This window comes from Fukomys damarensis, unplaced genomic scaffold (genome assembly GCF_012274545.1).
Source record: "Fukomys damarensis isolate Sample0158 unplaced genomic scaffold, DMR_v1.0_HiC HiC_scaffold_2, whole genome shotgun sequence".
Lineage (NCBI taxonomy): Eukaryota > Metazoa > Chordata > Mammalia > Rodentia > Bathyergidae > Fukomys > Fukomys damarensis.
The window spans coordinates 16,450,144-16,474,328 of NW_022900914.1; the positions used below are offsets into that span (position 1 = coordinate 16,450,144).

The 24,185-nt window shown below is 40.4% G+C and overlaps 1 protein-coding gene across 1 annotated transcript in view; it reads left to right on the forward strand.

Moving 5' to 3' along the window:
- Window positions 1-24,185, forward strand: part of Crim1 (cysteine rich transmembrane BMP regulator 1) — a gene marked incomplete at its 5' end in the record, with an annotated part of 141,562 nt that overhangs the window by 67,564 nt on the left and 49,813 nt on the right. Inside the window, 2 exons of the mRNA XM_010611427.3 lie at window positions 6,591-6,773; window positions 9,496-9,693. Of these exons, the coding sequence (XP_010609729.1) occupies window positions 6,591-6,773; window positions 9,496-9,693 (381 nt within the window). The remainder of the gene's footprint in view (window positions 1-6,590; window positions 6,774-9,495; window positions 9,694-24,185) is intronic.

A 24,185-nucleotide genomic window follows, 5' to 3' on the forward strand; every position in this document is an offset into this window, starting at 1 on the left:
GGACTTGCCTAGCCACAAGGATTTGAGGCAACTTTACACTGAGAATAGATTCATAACAGTGGTAAAATAGTAATCAGAAAAGAGAAGTATAGCCATAGAGTTGTACATAAAAGCTGAAAGTGAAAATTCAACGAGTGTGCCCACAGGTGTGCAGGCTGTAAGTTTCTATGTAGTTGCCAGAGTTAAACATCAGATTTGCTGCCAAAGTGAAAAAAGAAATCAGGTCAGATACACAGTTCTTGTTTTCAGAGGCAAAAAGCCTGCTGGACCGGGCAGCACTCTCCCTAATGACTTCTCACATGGAGATTAAAAAGGAGGCACCGTGTTGAGGTGTCCTGGTTTCGGGTGCTTCGCCATCACAAATACAGAAGTCCACACCCTGTGGTGGTTTCTTCCCAACAGAAAGCAAAAGGAAAATACACAGAGCACTTGGCAGGAGCAGTTTCAAGAGGTCAGGTTGACCCAGCTAGACTCTAGGTACGTGGAGTTGTGTTTCCATTTCCGGACTCCCCGCAGGATGGAACAGACCCAAGGGCCCCAGTTCCGGGACGGAGTGGGCTGAATGCTAATGTCCCCAGCCCCTCATGCAGTCAGGGGGATTGCACAGCAGCTCTCGGTTCCTAAGCTGCCGTCCAGTGGTCCATACACTTACTTAATTTTTGAAAAGATAAGCATTAAAATGATAATGTAAGATTTAAAAGTATTTACACAGCGCTTGAGACTCCCAACTTTTGAAAACCCTCAGCTAGATGGATAGAACATCATTCACAAAAATACTTCTCTTTGCAGTTTTTTGTGAGTAAATGGATTAATCTGTTATTAATGTATAAAGTATCAACTAGTGGAAACTACCTGAGATATTTTTAACCTTGTAATATGTAATACTTAACAATATAGAGAGCAGGGGCAGATGTATTTTGAGGCCAATCCACATTCCCAGCTCTAAGAACTTGTTGGTATAAAAGGGAACAATCTCCTTCCTCTTCCCAGGTGCACAGAACAGTGTGTGGATGGGGCAGGGACTTGAGAATTGTTAATCTTGCATACAGCGGGACCAACCAGCCACATTCTGGTGGGCATGAGGTAACTTCAGAGAGGAGCCCAATAGCATGATGTTTTTAGCCTGTTTTTGCACTATTTGAGATGTTTGTTTTCCCCGCAGCACTCTGATTCTTACAGCAGTATTAAAATGCAGATTTTTAAATGAGCACTAATAACTAAAAGTCTCTCTAAGGTCATGCTGCTCACCTAGTAATTAGTTCCAGTTTTATTTAAACCTTTTTAAAAGCTTCATAAAAAATGGCACTGATCTTAGGCTGGCCCTAACAAAATTTTCTCTCAGACATTAACATGTACCATTGATCATTTACAGGAGAGCCATACCTAAAATTAGCTTTCTTCTCATGCAATTGTGTCCTAGAAAACTGAGGCATGTAGCCTCTTAATAAGGAAGCTAGTCCAAAAGATACCTGTTAAGAATCCCGTCTGTAGAACAGTTGTGCTCAGTAACACTGGTAAAGCACATGATGTCTAAACAGAAATGCACAGAACCTCATGCTTTGAGAGAAGTATTCTGCTCAGTATGAATTTATTGAACCGTTCTTGTGTTCCCAGGGGCTCATTAAGCTACTTTTTAAGAGAGATCTTTTGCAGTCCTTTGTAAAGTATCGTTCTCTTTCTCTTATCCTGAAATACTGTTGGGTAAACTCTGGCACATGCGTCCTTACCCAGCAGAAAAAGTTTTGCCTCTCCTTCAAGAACTCGGAAGCCCTTGTACTGGCTTTGTAATTACATCAGTTTGCTGTCGACTTATAGAGAAATTGTCAGACGGTTGCCATCTGTCATGCGGTTGTCGTTCCTTTGGCTCTGGCTTTCTGTCGGTTTATTTCCCTCTGTCCATGCAGCTCAGCCTCCCTCACACCTCTGCCCCCCAGTGAAGTGCGACCAGAGGAAAAGGGTGAAGTGTTTCCTGCGCTACAGAAGCAACTCTATTTGGAATTCTCCTCTACTTTCACATTTGATGTGAAGTTCTACATTGTAGCCTTTGCCTTTGCTGAAAAGATGTATCTATCTCCATCTGCCAATCAGTATGATTTGGCAGGCGGTACTAGCTTACTAACAGTCTGTATTATACGGCTCCTTTTATATTAAAGAGGGAAGGAATTTCCAGAATGTAGAAGCATAAAATTTAATTGGCAGGCTCAAAACACATTCAGAAATCACTAAGGAGACTTTTATATGTCTTTGTATTGAGAAGTACAAATTGCGTGGTAAATTACGTCTTCATAATACGTTTCTGTTCCACATCCACTTAAATCATCCTTTGGTGGTCCGTCCTCTACACGGTTCTGAGATTTGCATCTATGCTGAGCTGGTGAAGAAGTAATTGGCCATTAGTCCTCAAAGATCATGGTTAACCTTTTTATCATGCACTTTTTTGAACAGTCTTTATAAGTTTCTGTTTCTTTGTGCTGTGAACTTTTTTTTACCCTAAAGAATTAATTGGGCTTTTCAGGCTGTGCTTTTAGGGGGTTCTCCACCTTTCTAAATTCTGCTCCCTGACTCCTGTACTTTAGCTAGTGAAACCACGGCACACCCACCATGGAAACCAGTCCACCTGCAGCCACTTCCTGCAGAACTGGTATCTCCCCTCCTCTACCCTTCCAATCTTACTCCAGGATTTGTGGCTTCACCAGATGGTGGATGGGGTTGAACAACTCAACTAAATGATATTGATTTGTTTGTACATTTTTTCTTTTCAGTTTGCCTGGTTGTTTGACTTTTTTAGCATTTAGTTTTGCTTCACTCCATGGCGTGAAAGTTTGATTTATGCAAGCATTTCATCTGTTATAGTTTTGGGAATGTGTGGTCTGTCTGCACAGGTCCTTCCAGTCCCAGTTCAGATTAACTCCATTGACTAAAAGTATATAGAAGAATTCTGAGCCAAAATAAGATGATTCTTTTTAACATAACATTAATTTTCTGAAAATAGAAATATAGCCAGAAAACACTAAGCAAAGAGATTCAAGCATACATCTCACTGCAGTCTCCACACACGCAAGCAGAACTCGGCTCTTAATCCTCATGGGACTTCAGGCAAGCCACCCAGTCTCTCTAAATTTCACTTTCCTCGCTGAAAAATAATACATATAATATACATTTATAGATTAGATAGAAAGGAAATAACAAGTATTAATATCGATCTATCTTACTAATTCCATCTTCCTAGCAGAGTAGTTGTAAAATCAAATGAGAAAGTAATTTTCCTTAAGTGCAATACAAATACATACTCTAATTAAAATGCAGTGAAAATTTCTTCAAACTCTTTCAGACATTCAGAGTTGCATCATAGGAAGTGATTTGGAGACAGACAGAGGAGCTCGATCTTGCAGCTTTTCCCACCTGATGGAGCGGGGAGGATCGGCACAGGAGAACTTTCTTTGGCTTAGAAGTACTTTATAGCAGCTCTGTTAGGGCCCACACCACACAGTTCACCAAGTTTTTGGTATATACACAGTTGTGCGGTCCTCACCATAATGTTAGAATAATTTTCACTAACAACCTTCCCAAATTCCTTAAACCCTTAGCATTCATTTCCCCCCAAAATCCTCAGCCCCAGGCAAGCACTAATCTAGTTTCTATCTCTATATATGTGCCTGTTATGCCTATTAGGATATTTTATATAAATTCTATTTATATAAATCCTATGTATATAAAATGAATTATGTATTTTATGGAATACATAGCCAAGTTTCTGGCTTCTTTTACTTGCCACAGTGTTTTCCAGGTTCTGTCATATTGTCGCATACTTTAAAACTTAGTCACTTGTCATGGCCAAGTAATATCTTATTGCACAGAGGCACCGTGTTTTATTTATCTGTGCCTCAGTTAATGGACATTGGGTAGTTTTTCTTCTTTGGCTCTTGTGAATAATGCTTCTTTGAGCGCTGTGTACACGTTTTTATGTGATTATGTTCAATACCTTGGATAGTTATGTAGGAGTGAATTGTGGTGTGTGCTAACTGTTTAATATTTTGAGGAACTACCAGACTGTTTATCACAACTGTGTCTTCGGATCCCCACTAGCAGTCTGTGAGAATTCCATTTTCTCCATAACCTCGCCAGCACTTGTTATTACTTATCTTTTTTTATTTGGCCATCCTAGTAGGTATAAAGTTGTAACTTTGATTTGTGTCCTCCCTACAGTTGATGCTGTTGAGCATCTTTTCATGTGTTTGTTGGCCATTTTATAACTTATTTAGAGAAACATCTGTTCAAATGTTTGCCCATTCTTCAGTTGAGTTATTTTTACTGTTGAGTTACAGATTTAGGAGATACATGATAAGAAAACACTTTCTCCAAATCTGTGAGTTGTCTTTTTAAATTTTTCCATTGCTCTCCTTTGCCGCACAAAAGTAGATTAAGTCCAGTTTCCCTACTTTTATTCTTGTGTTTTTGCTTTTGGTATCATATCTAAACAGCCATTGTCTATCCCAAGGTCACAAAGATTGACTCCTGTGTTTTCTTTCAAGAGCTTTGTGTTTGTAGCTCTTACATTCAGAGCACAGTTTCCGATTCATTTTGTGTATGTGAGACACAGGACCTTTGTCTTTGTGTTTTTGTGTGTGGACATCCAATTACTCCATCACCATTTGTTGAAAAGACTTCTCTCCCATTCATTTGTCTTGACCCTCTTGTGGATAGATGCGGTAGTTTATTTCTGAACCCTCGACCATTGAACTATTACGTCATTTTCCTAGACCTACATCATCTTTATTACTGTAGTGTTGCATTATATTTTGAAAGCAGGAAGTGTGAGTCCTCTACTGTTATTCTTTTCAAGACTGTTTTGGCAACTCTTGGACCCTTTTTCCATCAGTTTTGGTATCAGTTTATCAGTTTGCATTTTTTTTTTTCAGTTTGCATTTTGATAAGGATTGTAGTGTAGGTTAGAGCACTTTGAATAATAGTTTCTTCTTAATGATTTGTCTTTCAATTAGGTCTTAATTTCAATTAGGTTTAATTTAGAAAACAATGTTTTGTTGTTTTCAGAATACAAGTTTTACCTTACTTTATAAATTTTGTTCTAAGTGTTGTATCCTTTTTGATGCTGTTGAGAATGGGGTTCTTTCAGCTTTTTCTTTTTCTTTATTTTACCTCAGCTATACCCAGAAGCCTTGTTGAACTTGTTTATAAGGTCTGATAGTTTTTTAGTGGGATCTTTGGGGTTTTTTTATAAGCAGGACTGTATCACTTATAACTAGAAATAGTTTTGCATCTTCCTTTCCACGTAGGTATCTTTTACTTATTTTCCTTCCCTGATCACCTCAGCTAGAACTTCCATTGCAATGATGAGTTAAAGTGCTAAGAGCAGATGTTGTTGTCTTGTTCCAGGTTTTAGGGGAAAGCATTTAATCTTTTCACATTAAGTATGCAGTTAACCATGGGTTTTGTAGATGCTGCTTATCAAGTTAAGGAAATTCCCTTCTACTCCTTATCATGAAAGACTTGAATTCTGTCAGATGCTTGTTCTTCATCTATGGAGGTGATGATACGATTTTTGTCCTTTATTCCATTGATGTGTCATATTAAATGAATTGGTTTGGGGATGTTAAACCAACCTTGCATGCTTGGAATGAATACTAGTTAGTCACAGTATATTATCCCCTCTGTATGTGGCTGAATGAGATCTGCTAGTGATTTCTTTGGGAATTTTATGTTTGTGTTTATATTCCTAAGAGGTAGTGTTTTGTATTCTTGCAGTGACTTTCTGATTGGAGTTATTTGAAAACAACCAAAATTAGAGATAAGGAATGAACGTGGAGAGTGTTTCGGGGCAGAGAAAAATTCAAATTCATTAGTATCATGCTGAGAGTTCTAAACATGGCATTATGAGTCCTTAGGAGAATATAACCTTGAAACATGATAGTACACAAAGTTTTATTTTATGGGCTACAGTTTTTGCTTCTGTCATTTGCTAAATGTGTGCTTTTAAGCAAATCAAGTAGGATTTCCTCACTTCTAAACTCAGGATAATACTGTAGTATCTATATCAGACCTTTGTTGCTGTGAGTAAATTGGGTACTATATGCTAAAGGCCAAGCACTATTAAAATTTTGGATTATTAAACTAAGTAGAGAGAAAAAAGAATTTAGGAGCGAATACTGGAGACACAACTCTCACTACCCAAAAGAACAAACTATATTTTGTGGGTCAAAACCAAATGTGAACGTGGAAACAGGATCATTTGAGGCGTAGAGAATGATTTAACAAAACAAATTTAATGTCTTTATAGCATATACCAGATATGTGAGGTTCATGGTCATAAAGTTTATTTGGGGTAAAAGGAAGTCATTATAGATTTTGCTAAAAGAAATTTCAGTTCCATCCTATAAACAGAATAACAGTGTTCTGTTTATTTTATTTTACTTCGCTTTTTTGCTTCTGTGATGAAATTAGACTAAGGTTAGTAAAGTTCCATTAAATTGTAACTTCTGCTATCTGACAGAATTTTCTAGAAGCTGTTGGAAAAGCATAAAAGGATACCCCTCAAAAATGACTTCAGATATGCCCTGTTGAACCCCTTTCAGAAACAAAGCCGGCCTGCGTATTCAGCAATGTGGAGTACCACGACGGAGACATGTTTCGAATGGACAACTGTCGGTTCTGCCGGTGCCAAGGGGGTGTTTCCATCTGCTTCACTGCCCAGTGTGGGGAGCTGAGCTGTGAGAGATACTACGTGCCTGAAGGGGAGTGCTGCCCTGTTTGTGAAGGTAGGAGAAGGTGCCCAGTGCAGGTGCAGATGAGTATACGTGGCTCAGAACTTTTACTATCAAGATGGCCCTCATTCAGTATCATTCAAAAGTAGAGGAATATTGAGGTATCTTCTTAGTGACATCTTTGTCTGTCTCTCAGGATGTTAGTAATGCCAGGTAGAGCATGTGAGAATTCTTCCCTTCGGGAAGCTGCTACGCTTTGCATGTTGACAGTTAAGTCACCTATTTGCACAACTCTGCATGAGGCTTCACAGAATTCTCTTCGGTTCTGTTTCTCTGCTGCCATTCCAGCAGTTCCTTAGCAAGTCCTGGGCAAACCTTTGCTTCTGTCCGGCATGTAAATCCTCGCCTGTTCTCCCCAGATTACTCAGGAGTAGGGTAGGGGGGCACTGGTCACTGACATTCTCAGCCAGCCAGCTGAGAGAGGAACCAACCTCCCCTCTTTAGTGATGGCCACCTCACCTGAGTCTAGGTGGATCAGAACCATGCTGCTGCTGCTCTGAAATCCTGTGGTGGTGAGTGTGGGATTGCAGGGTAGTGAGACAGTGACGTCAGTTTTTGGCCCAACCAGATGTCAGATATGGTCCAGGGCATCAGATTTAACTCTCATGGACCTGTTTTATCTACATTGCCTGCTTCTCTCCAAGAAGTATTCTTCTCACATTACTCCAGAACACTCTTCTTCCCAATTCTGTAGTCATAAATAATAAACATTGCTGCCAGGCGTGGTGGTGCACGCCTGTAATCCCAGCACTCAGGAGGCTGAGGCAGGAGGATCGCTGTGAGTTCAAGACCAGCCTGGGCTACATAGTGAGTTCCAGGTCACTCTCAACTATGTATGTCTCAAAAAACAACAACAACAGCAAAACATAATAATAAGCATTTCAGAGTGATTCTCTGAATATCATCCACTGCAGCCTGCCCATTTTAGGGATTAGGAAACAGAACTTCCAAATGAGCCTATGGTTTCCTTCTGACCACACGACACTGCTTCCCTGCTAAGGTCGATAATGTCAGCCTTTTTGTCACAGGTCTTCAGTCCCACTTCTTGTACCTAATCTCTGCCTACAAGCAGGAGACGCAGTATCATTTCAGGCTCTATATGTTTTTCAGTTCTCCTAAATCCTGTTAATGTGTGAGCTGTATTTGCCGCATGATATTAAAGACCTGAAATGTTTAAAGTATGGAAACTACCTCCTCACAGTGAACAATTGTTCATAATAATGAGTCTTTTTCCTTATTAAAAAAATATTTAGCCAACATAGGAGAAAAGTAGTTCACTTTTTAGGTGTCATCAGAGATTTTTTTTAAAAAACACATCAAACTTTTAACCTTTCCAGTTGATTTGTTCTCTAGCTGTGCTGCTAGTTTATAATAACATCTAAAACTATACAGTAGTTGGCGGTAGAGAAATGTAGATAGAATTCTGTGTGTGATAATCATAGTGAGTTACCTGGGCATGGACCTGGTTATGTTTCAGATTTTGGAATTAAGATTCAGGCCCCAAGCAGAAGTAAAGTGTATACTGTAACATCTTTTCATGAAAAAATTTATAAGTCCTTTCTAGCTCAGGTCTTTTGGCTACTTCCATCTGGCAAACTACCCCTCTAAAGCTGCAATTGCCTTATTTTAAATTTTGACCTTCTAGTTTTTCTTATAATGCCTTCTGACCTCCTTAAAGACCAAACTGTCTATAACTCTGGATTCTCCTCCCTGCACAGCAGTGACTGTTTGGTAGAAGCCAGTTTTATGTATTTCGTGAAAGAAAATGGAGTAATTTATCTGATTGTTCTCACTATAGGGATACTTGGGGATTTTGTAACCAGTATTTACATTTTTATCCATTGGTTCAGATAATATTTTTTTTAGTAGCTTTGGATAATTTTGTCCCCCAGCCTTGCCTAGTACATAGCTGCCCAGTTTATGGGAGGAAAAATGACCTAAGTTCACAGCCTCCCTCCAGGGCAACAGCTGTGACCCAGAGAATGTCTAAACCAGCTTTGTCATGTGCAAGGCTGTAGGAAGGCCCTGCTCTGCCCCGTTGTCTACATGGACCCACAGGTCTGAGAATCAGTTAGTGCTAGAAGTACCAGCACAGACAGTGGGCTCGGTGGTACAATATTATTTCCACCTACGAGTGGTAAAACAGAGGTTTGACAGTTACCCACTCGGAAGACATTGTCACAACCCCGAATGGATCCAGGTACCCATAGCTCTATCCATAAAGCCTCACAGCTTTCTGTGTGTGTCTGTGTGTGTGTGTGTGTGTGTGTGTGTGTGTCTCTGTGTGAATGCATGATGCTAGGGAACACACCTGGGATGTTCACACTAAGCTACATCCCCAGCTCTTTGTGTATGTTTTATTTTGAGATGAAGTCTCACCAAGTTGGCCAGGCTGGGCTCATACTTGTGATCCTCCTGCCTCAGCCTCCCAGAGTCCCAGGCTTACAGGCCATAATGCTGCTTTAACAGCTGCACATTGGTTTCAAACTGCAGCTTCTCCTCACTGATGAGTATCAGGAGGAGAAAAGATAAATTGAATATGGTGGCTGTGCTTGCATGCACCTTGGGAACCCCTCGTGCCCCTCCCAGCTTTTGTTGATCACAGGTGGACTAGAACCATTGGTGAATAAAACTTGGGCAGAAATGTCTCTAGATGTAGGCAGAAATGAGGTTTGGAATGTGCTCAGTCTGACTCTGAGCTTGTGTTTTGATTTAGATCCGGTGTATCCTTTTAACAATCCTGCGGGCTGCTACGCCAGTGGCCAGATCCGTGCCCATGGAGACCGGTGGCGGGAGGACGACTGCACATTCTGCCAGTGCCTCAGCGGAGAGCCCCACTGCGTGGCCACAGCCTGTGGGCAGAGCTGCATGCACCCTGTGAAGGTGCCCGGGGAGTGTTGCCCCGTGTGTGAAGGTGAGCCTGGTGGTTCTGATGAGTCTGGCAGAATCTCCTGCCTGAGCAGTTTCTACCAGTGTGTTCTTATTTGTTTTTTTATTTACTCAGACATAATGTCCACTTCACGCTGTTACTGGTTGCAGATGAATTTATTACACATCTCAGACTCATCATTTGTGGGAAATGTTGCAAATTTAATATGAGGATAGTGTGGTTTTTATTTTACCCATATGCTTATCTGAATACACTATGAGGAGATATACATTTTAATTCATTTCACTGCTAGCCTAATTAACATTCAAAGGTCAACACAAAATATAAAATTGAAAGTAAGATTCATGGCTAAGAAATGGCTTGCTCAACTTGTGATGCTTCCACAACCCAGGGTTTTGATGGCTAGGAACAAGAACAGAGCCGTCAGAGGCAGCTGCACTGCCGAATGCCCCGCTGTGTGTGCCGTTCCTCCGTCTAGTCCCATCATGGCCATGGCATTGAGAGATTTCTTCTGCCTGTTCAGTGGCGAGAAGCCTAGGCATCCTGGACCCTTTTTTCTTCCTTGCTGCTATTCCAGTTCATTTCCTTCACCCTGGGAGAAGGGTTCTCCATGCACTTACTCCTGTCCAGTGCAGAGGAGACTGAATATTCATACTGAGAATCTCTGTCATCAAGAGCACATTTGCCTAATACAATGGACTAATGGTAGTCAAAAGTTAATCCACTTTGAGGATGGATCCTTGTAGAATTTTTAAAAAGCTGGCAAGTTTTTCTGGGAGGTCGACTAAGGAGAGTAAGTCTTAAGTATCAAAAAGTCACTTGCTTCCACCTAAATTTTAGCAGATTTGAACTTCAGAGTTTACCAGTTAGCTTCTTTAACTGCTGTGGGGTTAGATTTTTTTAAAGACCTTAAAAATTGTGTAAAAATTACACCTGGGGAACTCCAGTTCTGTTGGTATGCCCCGTGCCTTCACCAGTACCCTCCTCAGGGTGCAACTGCCCCCTCCAAGCTTTTATAGCTTCTAGGTGACCAGCGTTGTGACAGAGGCCCACCTGGATGCACATCCTCCTGTCCCATAAAGGCAGTGTTTTAGGGCGGGAAAAGGGGTATGTAGAAGTGTGTGCCGTGGTTGTACAGTAGGCTTTACAGGAAAGGGTGCTTGGTGACACTACAGAGGTGGAAACTTAGCAACTTGAAATATTTCAGGACCAGTGTGTGGATGATATTGTTAGAAAAGTTCATTGTAAGTGTATAATCCATTGAACACTGCCCTTTTAATCTCTTGGGTCTTGATTGAGCAGTTTAAAATAAGACTTTAAAGGTTTAAAAAATAGTACATTTCCTGCAATAGTAAGTGAAAGGAAAGCAAAAAGCCAAAGCCTTTCACCCACATCCTTTACATCATTGGCATATGTGTTGTGATAAGTAGAGAAGGGAAGCTCTTGGTGGCTAGGGATATATATGTATATAAGAATTGCTTTATGCTTACCTCATGTAGATGTTTGGCGAGGGAATGTTACTTTGGTCCCTTACTTTTTGGACTCTGCAATATCCACCTAGAATTGTAATCTAATCTTTCACTATTTGAGAAAAGAGTTATAGTCTGAGTGAGCCATTAATTCCAAAAAATTAATAAAGCACCTCCTGTAGTCCAGAAAAAGCAAAGATAAATAAGAGATATCCTTAATGTCAAAGAACATACTTAGGCTAAGTTTTAAAGTGAACAAGGCAAAAGGGAATGTTCATATTGAGGAACTGTGTACTAAGTGCTCTATGTACTCAGTATCTTTTAACCATCACCATAACACTGTGCCAAAGCCTTGTTATCCCATTTTAGAAATGAAAAAATGAAGGATTAGAGAGAGTTAGATAAATTTCCCATAAGTTGCCTTTTTGTGGCACAGCTGGGATAAACTGTAAGTCTTTCAGGCTCGGCTCCATTTTTATTTTGTTTCCCCGCCTCCTTGTGCTATCCAGTTTGCTTCTGCCCTCGATCTCCGGTTCCCTTATTAATCTCTGTTCACCTCTGGCTTTTAGTTCTGCATGAGGAGAGACAAGCAGTGTGGCAGGGAAGAAAATCATGAGGAGTTTGAGGACTACTCCAGTGTTGGGGACGTGATACCCCACCTGCTCTCTCCGCCGGAGAACAGTTCCTCTGGCTCCCGGACTTCATTCTTAGGCCTCCTGCCCCAGCAGCCCTCTGCCCCTCAGAGAGTATTTTTGTCATTGCCGCTGTAAGAGCCTGATATGTCTCTTATATGCTGTAGCACTTATTTCGTTTCATAAAACTTTTCAGAAGATTCTACTTTCTAGTTCTCCAAGAACTAATTTATTTTGTGTTGCCTATTTTTTTGTCTCTCATCAAGCAGTGAGTTTTACCTTAAGATTGTGTTTGCTCCCCATTAACTGTCATTTTAAAATGTAATAAGGATAGAAGTATTCTTTGGCCTGAAATCAAAAAACAATGCACAGCTTACAGTGACACTAAAAGGTATGATTAGGTTATTTGTTATCAGTGACAATAAACTTGCAAAATAATACAAGGAGAATGGTTCTTGTTATACAGAATCCAAGAAACTCTGTGGAACCATTTGAAAATACTTTTCTCAGCAGTCATTCAATAGTTTACTTAAAAACAATTACAAGTGGTTGTAGAATATCAAAAGGATTGTATGAACTTAAAAAAAAGCAAGGTGCTAATGTATAATAAATAAGCAGTCCACCAAAATCATGTATGGAAAAGCAGAATGACTGATATTTATTCAGTTAAGACACTCGTTAAATTCCTCCACACACATTTACGTAACAAGTGTTGGCCGTTACTCCATTAGCTGTGTCTCAAGGTACATAAAGCCTGAAATTAGAGGGACGGACCCCATACAAGGATTGTGGTTGTAGATTCTTTCTAAATAAATTACTGCATCACCACATAAGGCACGTTAGATCCTACAGGGAGGAGGAAACTAATCGCGGCTGTCGTTACTGAAGATCCATACCTTCTAAGTGACAACGTAATGTGCCTGGTTGCTCCCAGAGGACTGGGGACGTGACCCTGGGAGCTCTTCAAGACAGGGCAACTTGATTCACAAGTACCTAAGTGCTTTTTAAGTTGCCACTTAAGTACTCTCATGCCAAAGTCTTAGCAAGTTATTGTCAACACCTAATCCAGGTACACAGATAAGCCATTCCAGGCTGCAAGTCTCTAGCTAGTTATGGATTTTCAGACCCTGTGAAGAGCAAGGATGGAAATGTATGGACGGGCATGTGACGTGAGTGACTTTAGAGTACACAGGGAAGGCATGACGTTATCTTAAAAACTGACATAAAGAAAGGAAGAGACCGCAGCATTATGTCTTCTCACCATCCCTGTAACTCTCAATGGGAGTAGCTGATGTTTCTCACACACTTCCTGTGTGCCAAGCCTAAGTGTGTTAAGATCCTGAGCCCATTTGATCCCCACAGCATCCTTCTAGTGTAGTTGCTCACATCCCAGTCTACCGTCGCAGAATCCATGACTCAGAGGCGCGGGTCACACAGCTCAGAAGTGGCAGCAGAGCTCTGGAGCCCATGCTTTAGACCCCAAATGTGAACTGTCTTTGAGACACACCGGTGCTGTGCCCCAGAATCTGCCAGTGGGCAGATGTTCAAAACTTTGTGGATAATGAGTGAAGGCAGAAGGGAAGGAGAGAGAGAATGGAGTAGGACGTCCTAACCCACAGCTCCCAACAGCCGATCTTAACTGAGATAGGTCCACATAAGGTAACATGTACGACTACCTTAACCAAACTCAAAAAGCCATCAGCAGTTTGGACCCTGATCAGTAGAAAGAATATTGTTAAGATATTTGTATTTGAGAACAGAGAGCAGAGTGTTTTGTGTGTTGGGCATACAGTGAGCCCACGTGGCTCCAGGTCACTCAGCCCCATGCGCTTCACGGGGCCCAGTCTCCCTTCCCAGAGCACTCACCTCTTGCTCCCTCCCAGTAGCAGTGGCTTAATCTCAGGCCCTTCCAAGACTGATGTATGACCTGCAGTCTCTTTTCCTGATTTGTCCCTTGAAATCTAGAACCACAGAATTTCAGTGGCTTCCCTCACTGTAAATGCTCTCTGTCCCATTTAACTGTCTTGAAAACATGCCTCATGGGGGGGGGCACTGCATTATTACAGTCACATAGGCAAGAACATTTTTAATGTTATAGATATTTGGAATAATTTGTTAAATTCCCCTCGATATTAGCAAGTATAAGCGCTTCTGTGAAGTATTTAATGTCAGAAGGATCTTGAGAACAAGATACATTTCCATTAAGAATTTGATTGTCTGTAAAGATGTTGGGGAAGGCAAAACTGAGGCACGTGTATGATTTACAAGAGACATAAACAGCTGTTGGTCAGCTTAGTTGTGACACTGCTGCTAGAGATAAGCGTTTCAGCATGAAGTAAGGTGGGTTAGTGTCAGACCTGCTCTGTGGTCTCATCTGGGCTGTGCTGGACCCTGCCTGGGTAGCTGCTGACTCGCGAGTCCTCAGGCAGTGTCGTGTGCAAAGCTTCCTGCAGGGTTGGTGATGATTTTGATGACCTTGGAGATTGTGGAGTCAACACTAGAATATCACTTGTTGAGGGCTAAGAACCACTCAGGTGATATTTAAAAGGTCCCATTCAGAAGTATAGTCACATTGCCAGTAAATAAATTCTGCACTTGTAGTTGGGTGAATGGTGGGTCTCCTTTTTCTCCTTGTTCTTCTGACACTAAAAATTTATTTTCTATCTCAGACAAGATGTCAAAAGTATTTACAGATTTTCAAAGGGGGATGTTGAGCATATAAGGGTCCATCGTATTATTTTACTGTAAAGCAGTATTATTTGCCAAGCTATTGTCCATTACTAAGGTGAGTTTCAGGAAGGCCTGATAATTCTCTTTCTCCTGGACTTTTTCATCTCTTAAAGTAGAGGGATAAATTCAATGTGGTCTGTGCATGGTGGCACACACCTGTAATCCCAACACTTGGGAGTCTGAGGCAGGGGGATCACTGTAAACTCAAGACCAGCCTGGGCTACATAGTTCAAGGCCAACCTGAACTACATAGCAAGACCCTGTCTCAAACAAACAAACAAAAAATTAACTGTGTGTGGATTCTTTCTAATTCTCTGGATTTAGAATGGAATGTAATTGAGCCTGAAAATCAACTATCCCCTCTGCCACCGCCTCATGGCTTTCTTGGATCTCTCTGTGACTTGGGGAATCGTGGCCGTGCTTGGGCCCGTGTTGAAACCGAGTGTGACCTGTCTTGGTCAGTGTGTATTTACTAGGCCGCTCACCATCAGCCCACCCAAGAAATTGCATGCAGTGCTCCTTCACATGGCGGGGGTGGTCTGTGAGCTGTCACTTGTGGTCTTTAGTCCTAGTTTCAGAGAAGCACTGTATTCTCTCTTGGAAATGTTGCTGTAATTCGAATCCAGCTGCTGTTCAACTAAGATTTCACTGGGCTGCCAGAAAAGCCTGTACCAGGCACATATCTGGGTGGGAATTCCGTGAAGTAAGAAAAAAATGTTTCCAGCCCTACCCATAATGCTTCCTCACCGAACAGTATCTGAAATGATTAAATTACTGCTTCTGTGGCAAGGAGTCAAGCATAGTTTGGCTGACCCCGCAGAGGCAGTGAAGCCAGAGATGCCACAGGGTCACTTGTATTAACATTCTGGTACATAACAGGGATCAGAACTCACTTTATGGGTGGTAGTGCTCCAGTGCCGTGTACTGTGCTATTATTAGTAAGCCAAGAATAATAAAATATTCGTAATATCCTAAAGACTGTTAGGCATGCTCTTTCATCCTTTAACTCTAAATGTCCTGGAAACTAGTTCCATAAATGGAAATTAAAATATAGCAGCCTGTTTTCTGGATGTCCAAATAAGGTCATATGTTGAGTAACAAATGCATAGCAGACGATCACATGTTAAGCTTAGGTCTTTAACCTAAGCATCAGAAATTTTTCAGTGGTGAATTTTCTAATATTTTTATTATTCACTAATCATTTAAAATATCTCTAGATATTTAAAGTAACATTAGACTGTAGATAAGACAAATGTAACAGACATTCTCATCTGACCTCCAGGTATCACTTTCAAGATTGTATGGTTTTCAGGCTCTACAGAAATATACTGTGTTCCTTCGTGTGAGCGGCTTTCTTCAGTTGTTCAGTCCATCACTTACATTAATAGGTAAACAGGTGTGAAGAGCCACGTGTTCTGGGAGTGGATTATTGCCTGGAATTCTATTCCTGTTGCTGCTGGTTCTTCAGGGCTGCTGTGTGCACTTTGATTTTTGGTGACACTGCCAGGATAACCAAAGTTTTACAAATAAAAATTAAGGTTGGCTTTAAACTCTTAATATACATGATGATCAAGCTGCTTAATGCCTTAACTGTTCAGAATTGCTCAGAACTGATTCTGAATGTGTGCAGAAAGCCCTGTGCCCGAGTGTGCAGATAGCCTGCAGGGGGCAGGTTACTCTTTATTCCACTGCTGTCCATCTCTGGCACCTAAAGTGGCCTTATTGCTGGGATTCTCGTGTTTTTTCTACCAAGATGATAATAGATCAGACTGAGGCCTGCTAATTTTCATCTAATCAACACAGGCAGGAAAACATAGTCTGGAATGCTAAGTATGTGAATGAAAAATATTTAGTCATTCTTGAAATGATAGGAATGTTTTTCCAACAAGCTTAAATAAACACAATCTCTTTTGAGACTATGTTAAACTTTTTTGGATAACAGACAAGTCTTAGGCAACCAAACAGAAGTTAATGAAGGTTATTAAGAGATACGCCCTTCAGAAAAGGCTTGCAGGCTTTGAAAAGAAAGATTCCATCTTCTACTGGACTGCCATTGATAAGGAGCTGATCAGGTTTCCGTTTTGCTTTTGTCAATCCAATAGGATTTAATGTTTTAATTAGTAATCACAGTTTCCGACTTTGAAGAGGTCCTCTGCTCTTCACCTAACTGGCTGTATTCAGCCACTTTACTTTCAAGTCTTCATCTTCATTTCCTTTCAGTGGTGTCACAGCTCTCAAGGAATGGATTGACGTGGCCCTGCCTATATTTAACATACCTCCTGGCACTTTTCCTATGAAACATGTTTGTTTGTTCCCACCAGTACTACAAGGTCTGACTACAGAAGGAAATTATTTTTAAACATACCAAGATTTACATACTCAAAGTGTTTCTTCTTTAAAAATAGTCATAAGAGGAAACTGTACACTTACTCCATGAATGCAATCATTCAGAATATTTTTGGTGCTTCTCTTTTGAGCTCACGCAATCCTTCAGAGTTATCTGCGGCTTTATAAAACCCCTGACTTTGAAAGTTTACTAAAAGTCATTCATGTTTAAGTCTGGTGAAAAAGGTGAGTGATCAAGCTGGATAAAACTGTTCAGAAAAAGCAAAAAGTGACAGGAAAATAAAAGCACTTTGTCTTCTGTGACATAGTAATTTGCTCTGAAAACAACTCTGAAGGCAAGTTTCAAATAGAAATTTAACATGACCAGCATTTTGGCACAGTCTTACAGTCTCCAAAGTGAGTACTTTTATCACTAACACTTCTTTGTTAGTATAACTCCTGGTGTGTTTCTTTTTAAAAATTACCTACTACGTAGTACTTTTATGACCTCTAAGTCTAAAGGCATTCATTGAGATGGTCATATTGCAACATTTTTGTGAAATTGCAGGTGTTCCATTCAGGGGGAGACATTTTCAAATAAGGTAGACTAAAATAATTTGCCCATAGAAATAACTCTTAAAATAAGTGGTGACTCAATGTAATTTATTTTTAATATTTACATTCTGCAACTCTGCTTCTGACTGTACCATTTCAAACTCCTACGGCACAGTCTTACATGTATCACCTAAGAAAAAAATGATTTCACCTTGTTTAGGAGAGGAGAGCTAGCCCTGGAGTTAGTGAACGGTTCCAGTGAGTTGTTGTTGAGGCCTTATCCGTATCTATCTGCTTACTGCAAATAAAACACCATGCAAGTGCATACAGCATCTGCTGCAGTCTGCTGCAGGACAGACTGAAAAAAAGCAGTGTCTCTTAGGGACATCCCTTGCCCTTCGCGGATGTCCCCGTCATCAGTGATGACAGCATCAGTGATGACAGCATCATTCTCATGCCTCAGCCCCTTGGTCTGTGACTCGCATGCTCGCTAGATCAGCCCATGTGTAGATGGGAAGTCTGCTTCAGGGGACTGAGCAATGCCAGGTCCTTGTCCGAATGACGCACCATCCGTCTGATCTAAATTTGACAGGGAATAATAACACTGAACATATAGGGTGTTTTTTGAACTTTGATAGAAGACACGGGAGACATACGGTACCTTCTGTTTTGGACTCGAATTTGAGTTATTAGCAGTTCAACCGTATTTTTATTTACTGTTCATATCTATGGGATACCTGTTTACCTATCAAGTGGATTTTACTTTCTGAGAGATGAGCTGAATTTATCAGGTTTGTTTGGAACTGCCCAGTGCAGGTACTCAGACTATTAGAGACGACAGACTCTAATGCCAGCTGCCGGTTGGAAGTAAGATTGATGCCAAGGCTTCAGCTCTGTTTTACACTAGAATGAAGCACAACTGAGACTCTCTAAGAAAAGTCTGAGGCTCACAGGCACTTGGTTACTGTGGAGTAAGAGTCATGGAGCATTCTGAGTCTGTTTTTCACCCTGGCTGCTGGAGCTGACTCAGAGGCCCAGCCAGACCTCATAACGTGTACTCTGTGTGCTGCTCTCAACCCTGGCTGCAGCTTATTTTCTACCTAAGATGAACCTGGGTACTTATTAAAAGCATTTGTTCATAACTGGAGTCTGCCTCCGCTGTACTGTGGAATCACATGGTCGTTTGTGTATTCTGAGCCCACTGTGTGCCTAGGCCCGAGCCTTGGTGGTAGTGGAGTCACCTTCAGTGGGGCCATCAGGGGTAGGCTGGAGACCATGTGCTTTTTTACTCCAGTTGTACAGCTATTGCTTTTCATATTAGCTAACTTGTAAAACAGTTCATGAAATCTCATTTTACTAGTGAAGCTAAAATATGTTCAGGAGATAAGCCTTCAGTTTGGGATGGCCTCAGCCTTGGGTATTGAGAAGGATCAGCAATCTCTGATCATTTCAAAACTATAACTTTATCTTCCTTCTTGGGAAGCGCTTTAAAAAGATTCCACAGAGATGAATTTATTTGGGAGTGGGAGTCTAATTAAATTGCCTAGGGTGTGGGACAGATAATGGGGGCATTATTCTTTGAAAGGTCCTCAATATTATTATTATTATGGAAGTACTAATTGAATTTTTTTCTTATTGTTCACATTCATTTTAAATCACTGGTCTACTGAAACTAAGATTTGCTGATAAAATGTAGTTTTTAAATATGGGTCTCCAGTATCTTCTTTTAACTTGAGAATGGCAAAGCTGCTGACAAAGGTACTAAAATAGTATAACTGATACTGTGATGAGTTTGCCTTTGTCCCTGAAGATCTAGCAGGGCCTCCCTCGTGAGAGAGGAAGAACGAGGTCAGCCAGGCACACAGAGTCATTGTTCCAGCTCACATTGGATGAGCTGATGACTGAGAGATTTCTGTTCTCTTGGAGACACCACAGACATAGTCAAAATGTGAAACAATGGTCTCAGACTGCTACTCAGCAAAGGTGACAGGCACCAGTGGCTGGTCACTAATACGCTCCAAAGCTTACCAGACCATACGGAACCCATGACAAGCTGACCCACAGCCCAGGTGCACTTCATGTTTTCAGTGGAGATAGAAAACAATGCTTAAGTTACAATGAACTGGGTTGGAATGCTGAAGTAACTGTCATATGATTTCAAAGCTGCACACTTGAGGTCTGTAAAAGAATTTATAATTCATTAATTAGTCATTATCTGAGTTCTGAGCAGGCAGTATTTTCATTACAACAATCATTATAAGAAAAATGTAACCCTTAGGGTTGGTCTTCTCTTTACAACCTTCCTTGAGCTTTACAGGAATGTTATGAGGGTAGGAATTATGATTCCCATTTTTATAGAAGCCCAAAGAAGTTGATCACCACATGCCAGGTAATGAGGAGTTTAGACTGAAGCTAACTGTCGTGACTCCAAATCTATGGCCTTGACATTGATTTTCTTCAGATCAGAAGAGAGAGGTTGAAGAAATAAGATGGGGAACATGGAAGTCTTTAATCATTGTGGCTCCGGTTCAAAAGCCATTCTTGCTCCTGGCTCCATTTTCACTGTTGAGCCCAGTTGCTGTTGTTCTGACCTCTGTGGCCTAGCCTTTGATCTCCAGTGCTTTTCCTGAACCTCTGCCTGGAATTTTGACCTTGCTGTTTGACCTGTGGGAAAGCTGACTCTTTTCTACATCCATTTGTCTGGCTGCTTCCTTCTCCCAACTAGGATCATTGATCAGCCTGAGAGCCCCAGCCTGCTCTCCTCACCTCTCTCTGCCCTCTCTGGCTTGCCTTCTGCCTGGTGTTGCTCACATCCAGCCAGACTCCAGGCCACGAGCCCTGACCATTGCCACTCAAGTCCCCGCTGAGTAAAATCAAAGGGCTACTCAGCCCTGCCATTGTGCCAGGCCACTTTCCATTCTGGTCTAGACTCTCCTCTTTTCTTCTGATTCCTGCCAGTCTTTGCTTAATTGTGCGGTAAATTTGCTGAGCAGTTGGTTAAAAGGGCCCATACTTCATCCAGTACAAGATGAATTCCTGACTTGGATGAGCGCCCAGCTATTTTCAGGGGTATTTTAATAACTTTTTTTTTTTTTTCCCATTTTGGAGCATCAAGGAAAGGGATAGTCCCAAAAGTGAATTCTCCCGATAACTCAAATTTGGGGTGCCATACATTAAAGAATTTTGGTAGGAAGCCTTCTACAATGCCTTGTGTACCTCTGTGCATTCTTAAGCTAAAAATAAGAGATTATATTTTAGCTCAGTGCAGGAACCTCTGTTATTACTGAGTTTTCCATTGTGAATTGCTTGGATGGGAGGCGGATTTTCATTCGTGTTCACTCTCCCAACTGTACCAAGTTTGCATAGATCTGGCTTCACCCTCAGTGGAACTCGTTGGTGTGGTATCCTACTATACGCAGGGCACTGCTGCAGTGATGAGAGCCCAGAGGAACTTACTGTTCAATCCTCCAAAAGTAAGGAAGTCAGATATTCAGCCTCTTCGGGACAGTATTGAGTGGTCCCCTTCTTTGTCAAATAATGTGTCTTAGGTGTCTCTTTTCCTCTTTGGTTATTTGTTAATCAGTGCTCCAGATCAAGTGCTGTACTAGCTGCTGATACTATACACAATGAGTGAGGCGTTGTCCCTAAAATGAGGACCTTCCTCATTTCCCAGAGGGCTGGGTTAAAATTACCAGAATTCTGACCATATGACTTCCTGACCTGGATTGAATATAACTATTAAAATGTCTACACACACACACACACACACACATAAGCACATAGAGATGTGGTATATTTTCAGATAAAAGGGTACCAAGACATTTCCTTTAAAATGAATGATAAAAAAGAATACAATAAAAATATAAGACAAATTTAAAATGTCTAAATTATTCTTGGAATATAGTCATTTTGTGAGTTGTCTCAAGCTGAATTCCTGGAAAAAAGATAATCCCACTTTATATAAGAATTTTTTAAATTTGTCGTTTGTGGTCATTATTTAAAATGAGATAAAAAAGAATACAATAAAAATATAAGACAAATTTAAAATGTCTAAATTATTCTTGGAATCCAGTCATTTTGTGAGTTGTCTCAAGCTGAATTCCTGGAAAAAAGATAATCCCACTTTATATAAGAATTTTTTAAATTTGTCGTTTGTGGTCATTTAATATTCTCTTAATCATACTACTGTCTTTTCTTATTAAAAATGAGATTAGTAAAGGAAGAAAAATAAGTCTAACAGCCAAGATTCCCAAGAAAAGCATATAAAGTTAATAAATAGGTCTAAAATAAATATATGGTTATTTCTATATCTGACCACAAAATAATACAAATCTTGGGAACATTTTCACACCATTCATTTTAAAATAAAGCAGAGATAAGTACTGCAGAAATTACAAGGCTGTAGGTGTTGTTATGAGAAATATATACAAAGGAAAAAGGATAACTAAACGTGTAGTGGTTGAAAGAATTTGAGAATTCCAACTACAGATTTTTTTTCCATGACTTAATGAGACTTTCTTAAGTACACATTTATACCCATGGAAATTCCCATTTCCAGATTAGGGAATTTTGTATCCTCAACTTCTTTCTTCTTGTCTACATTAATAGAGTTTTCTCTCTGGCTTCATTTCGAAAACTTGATCTTCACCGAGCTTTCCTTCCCAGGCTCGGTTATGTTGACAGCTTGGTGATTTATTTGAATGGTGTTCTGTCTAGTCATGGGTCACATCTGAAAAGCAACCGTGGTAACAGAATGACCTATGAAGAGACAGTGAAGCAGATAAGCTACCTCCTCCAGGTCTGACTTGGCCAGCCTTATCTCCAGTTTTATGGCCCTGAACAGGCTACCGTTTACTGGTGGGGCCAGAGGAGGCCTGATATATTTAGCCATTGAACTGCCATATAAAGTGAATAAAGCTTTGGAGTTTTCCCACCCATTGCATATTCACATGGCTTAACCAAGTCCAGCCAAAAGAAAAACACAACTTAAGAAAATGCGTGCCCAAATTAAGTCTGAAAAGAGAACATCATTGTTCATTTTTGTCTCTCACAATCACATAAGTAGGCTTGGGAATTTATAGTGAAGAGCTGTGTAAAACATGCAAAACATTATTAAAGCCCAAGAAGCGACACAATAACTGAGGGACAGATATGAATTAGCTTCATTTGTCCTACTGCTCCTACTTGCAATTTATCTCCCTTAAAAAAAGACATAAAGCATGTGTTGGTCTTTAAAAAGTACTTTTTCTGGAAATGTGCTTATGTGAGGTTCCTGCAGAACGACTTTCTTTGTGGGTATGTGTCGGAGGTGAAGGTGCCTCTAATAGCTGTTGCCCATGCCAGGCGGCCCAGCCCTGCTGATTGCCCAGAACACAGCTGTGGCAGCTGTGCCTCTGGACTCCGTGGAAAGCTAGAGCCCACAGCGGCAGTGCTGTGGCTGACCCAGGCGGGCCACCTCCATTGGCCTTCGTGGTGTGCTGTCCAGGATCACACACCATCCACAGGAACAGCTAACCGGCTGTGGTTTCCCAGGGTTGCTAATCAAAAAGAAGCTTCTCTCCTTCCTCAGTGGCAATAATTAGTGCTATTTGTGGGAGACAACCAGCTCCTACTAATCAAGGTACAAGACCGATCTTGTATGGATTCATTCAAAACCAGAATTTGAGTCATACAGATTCGACACTAAGCTAAAAGCATCTATTAATATTTTTTATTTAAGCTGCATAATCCTGAAACGTAAATACCATTGATTGTATCAATTGTTTCAGAGGCACATTAACATAATTATTTTATATTTTAATATAGCTGGGTCAGAATATATTCTTTTTTGTTCTTTTCTTCCAAAGTCATTTAATTATATGTTGTGATAATCGGATTGTTATGCAACTAAATTAGCATCTTTAAAAGTTAAATTGGAATTTACCTTCTCTTGCTGCCTTTGGGAGAATTCTCCATAAAATAGCAAAAAGCAAGAAAGCAGAGAGCTTAGATATACTTGGCACATTTGTAACATCTGCATAATCAAATATATGTTATTTTATGATCTATTGCTGTGGCCTGGAAATTAGAAGCATGATTTTCATTTTAACTTCGTATTCTTAATCAAATTCATTATAATCATAGTACCTTATTCCCAATTGAGTAGAGAAAATTGCTCTAGGAAATATTTAAACATCAATCTAAAACATGGACATTGTTTTTCAGAAACTTGGTGTCTGAGGCTAATTCTTGAAAAATAACATTTTCCTAAAAATATTTTTACTGCTAAGGAGTTTGTTGGGCTCCCTAGCGTGTGAAAAGAAATCTGAATTTTAAATATATATAAAAGACCAATATGTTTAATTTATGTTATTGTGTATTACAAGAGGTTTCCTTCCAGACTTTTGTCCTCTCAGATTTGGGATGAAAATTGGTGGCCGAATGTCCATATTCCTAACATGATCACAACTGTTGTTGTAAAAATAGCTCTTCTTGGTAGTGTGTGATGCTTACAGACTCTTAAAATTTATTCAACAAAACAACAGGTTGAAGACCTTAGTGATTCCCATTCAGATACAGAGTAGGAAGCAGCTAACTGGATGTAGATGTAACAAACACCCATTTTTGTTCTTTATTGCTTCTAGGCTCAGAAACTATTTCTAGAATTCTTCTCCACAAAGAAGCTGTTCCAGGGTTCCCTTTAGAAATAGTTGTAGCCAAAGACAATGAGTTCCTGCTGTTTCAAGCCTTCTTCCTTTGGAGGACATTAAGGTATTTCTTCAATTCCTCAGCTGATTCAATACAAGATGAGATGGAATTTCAGGGT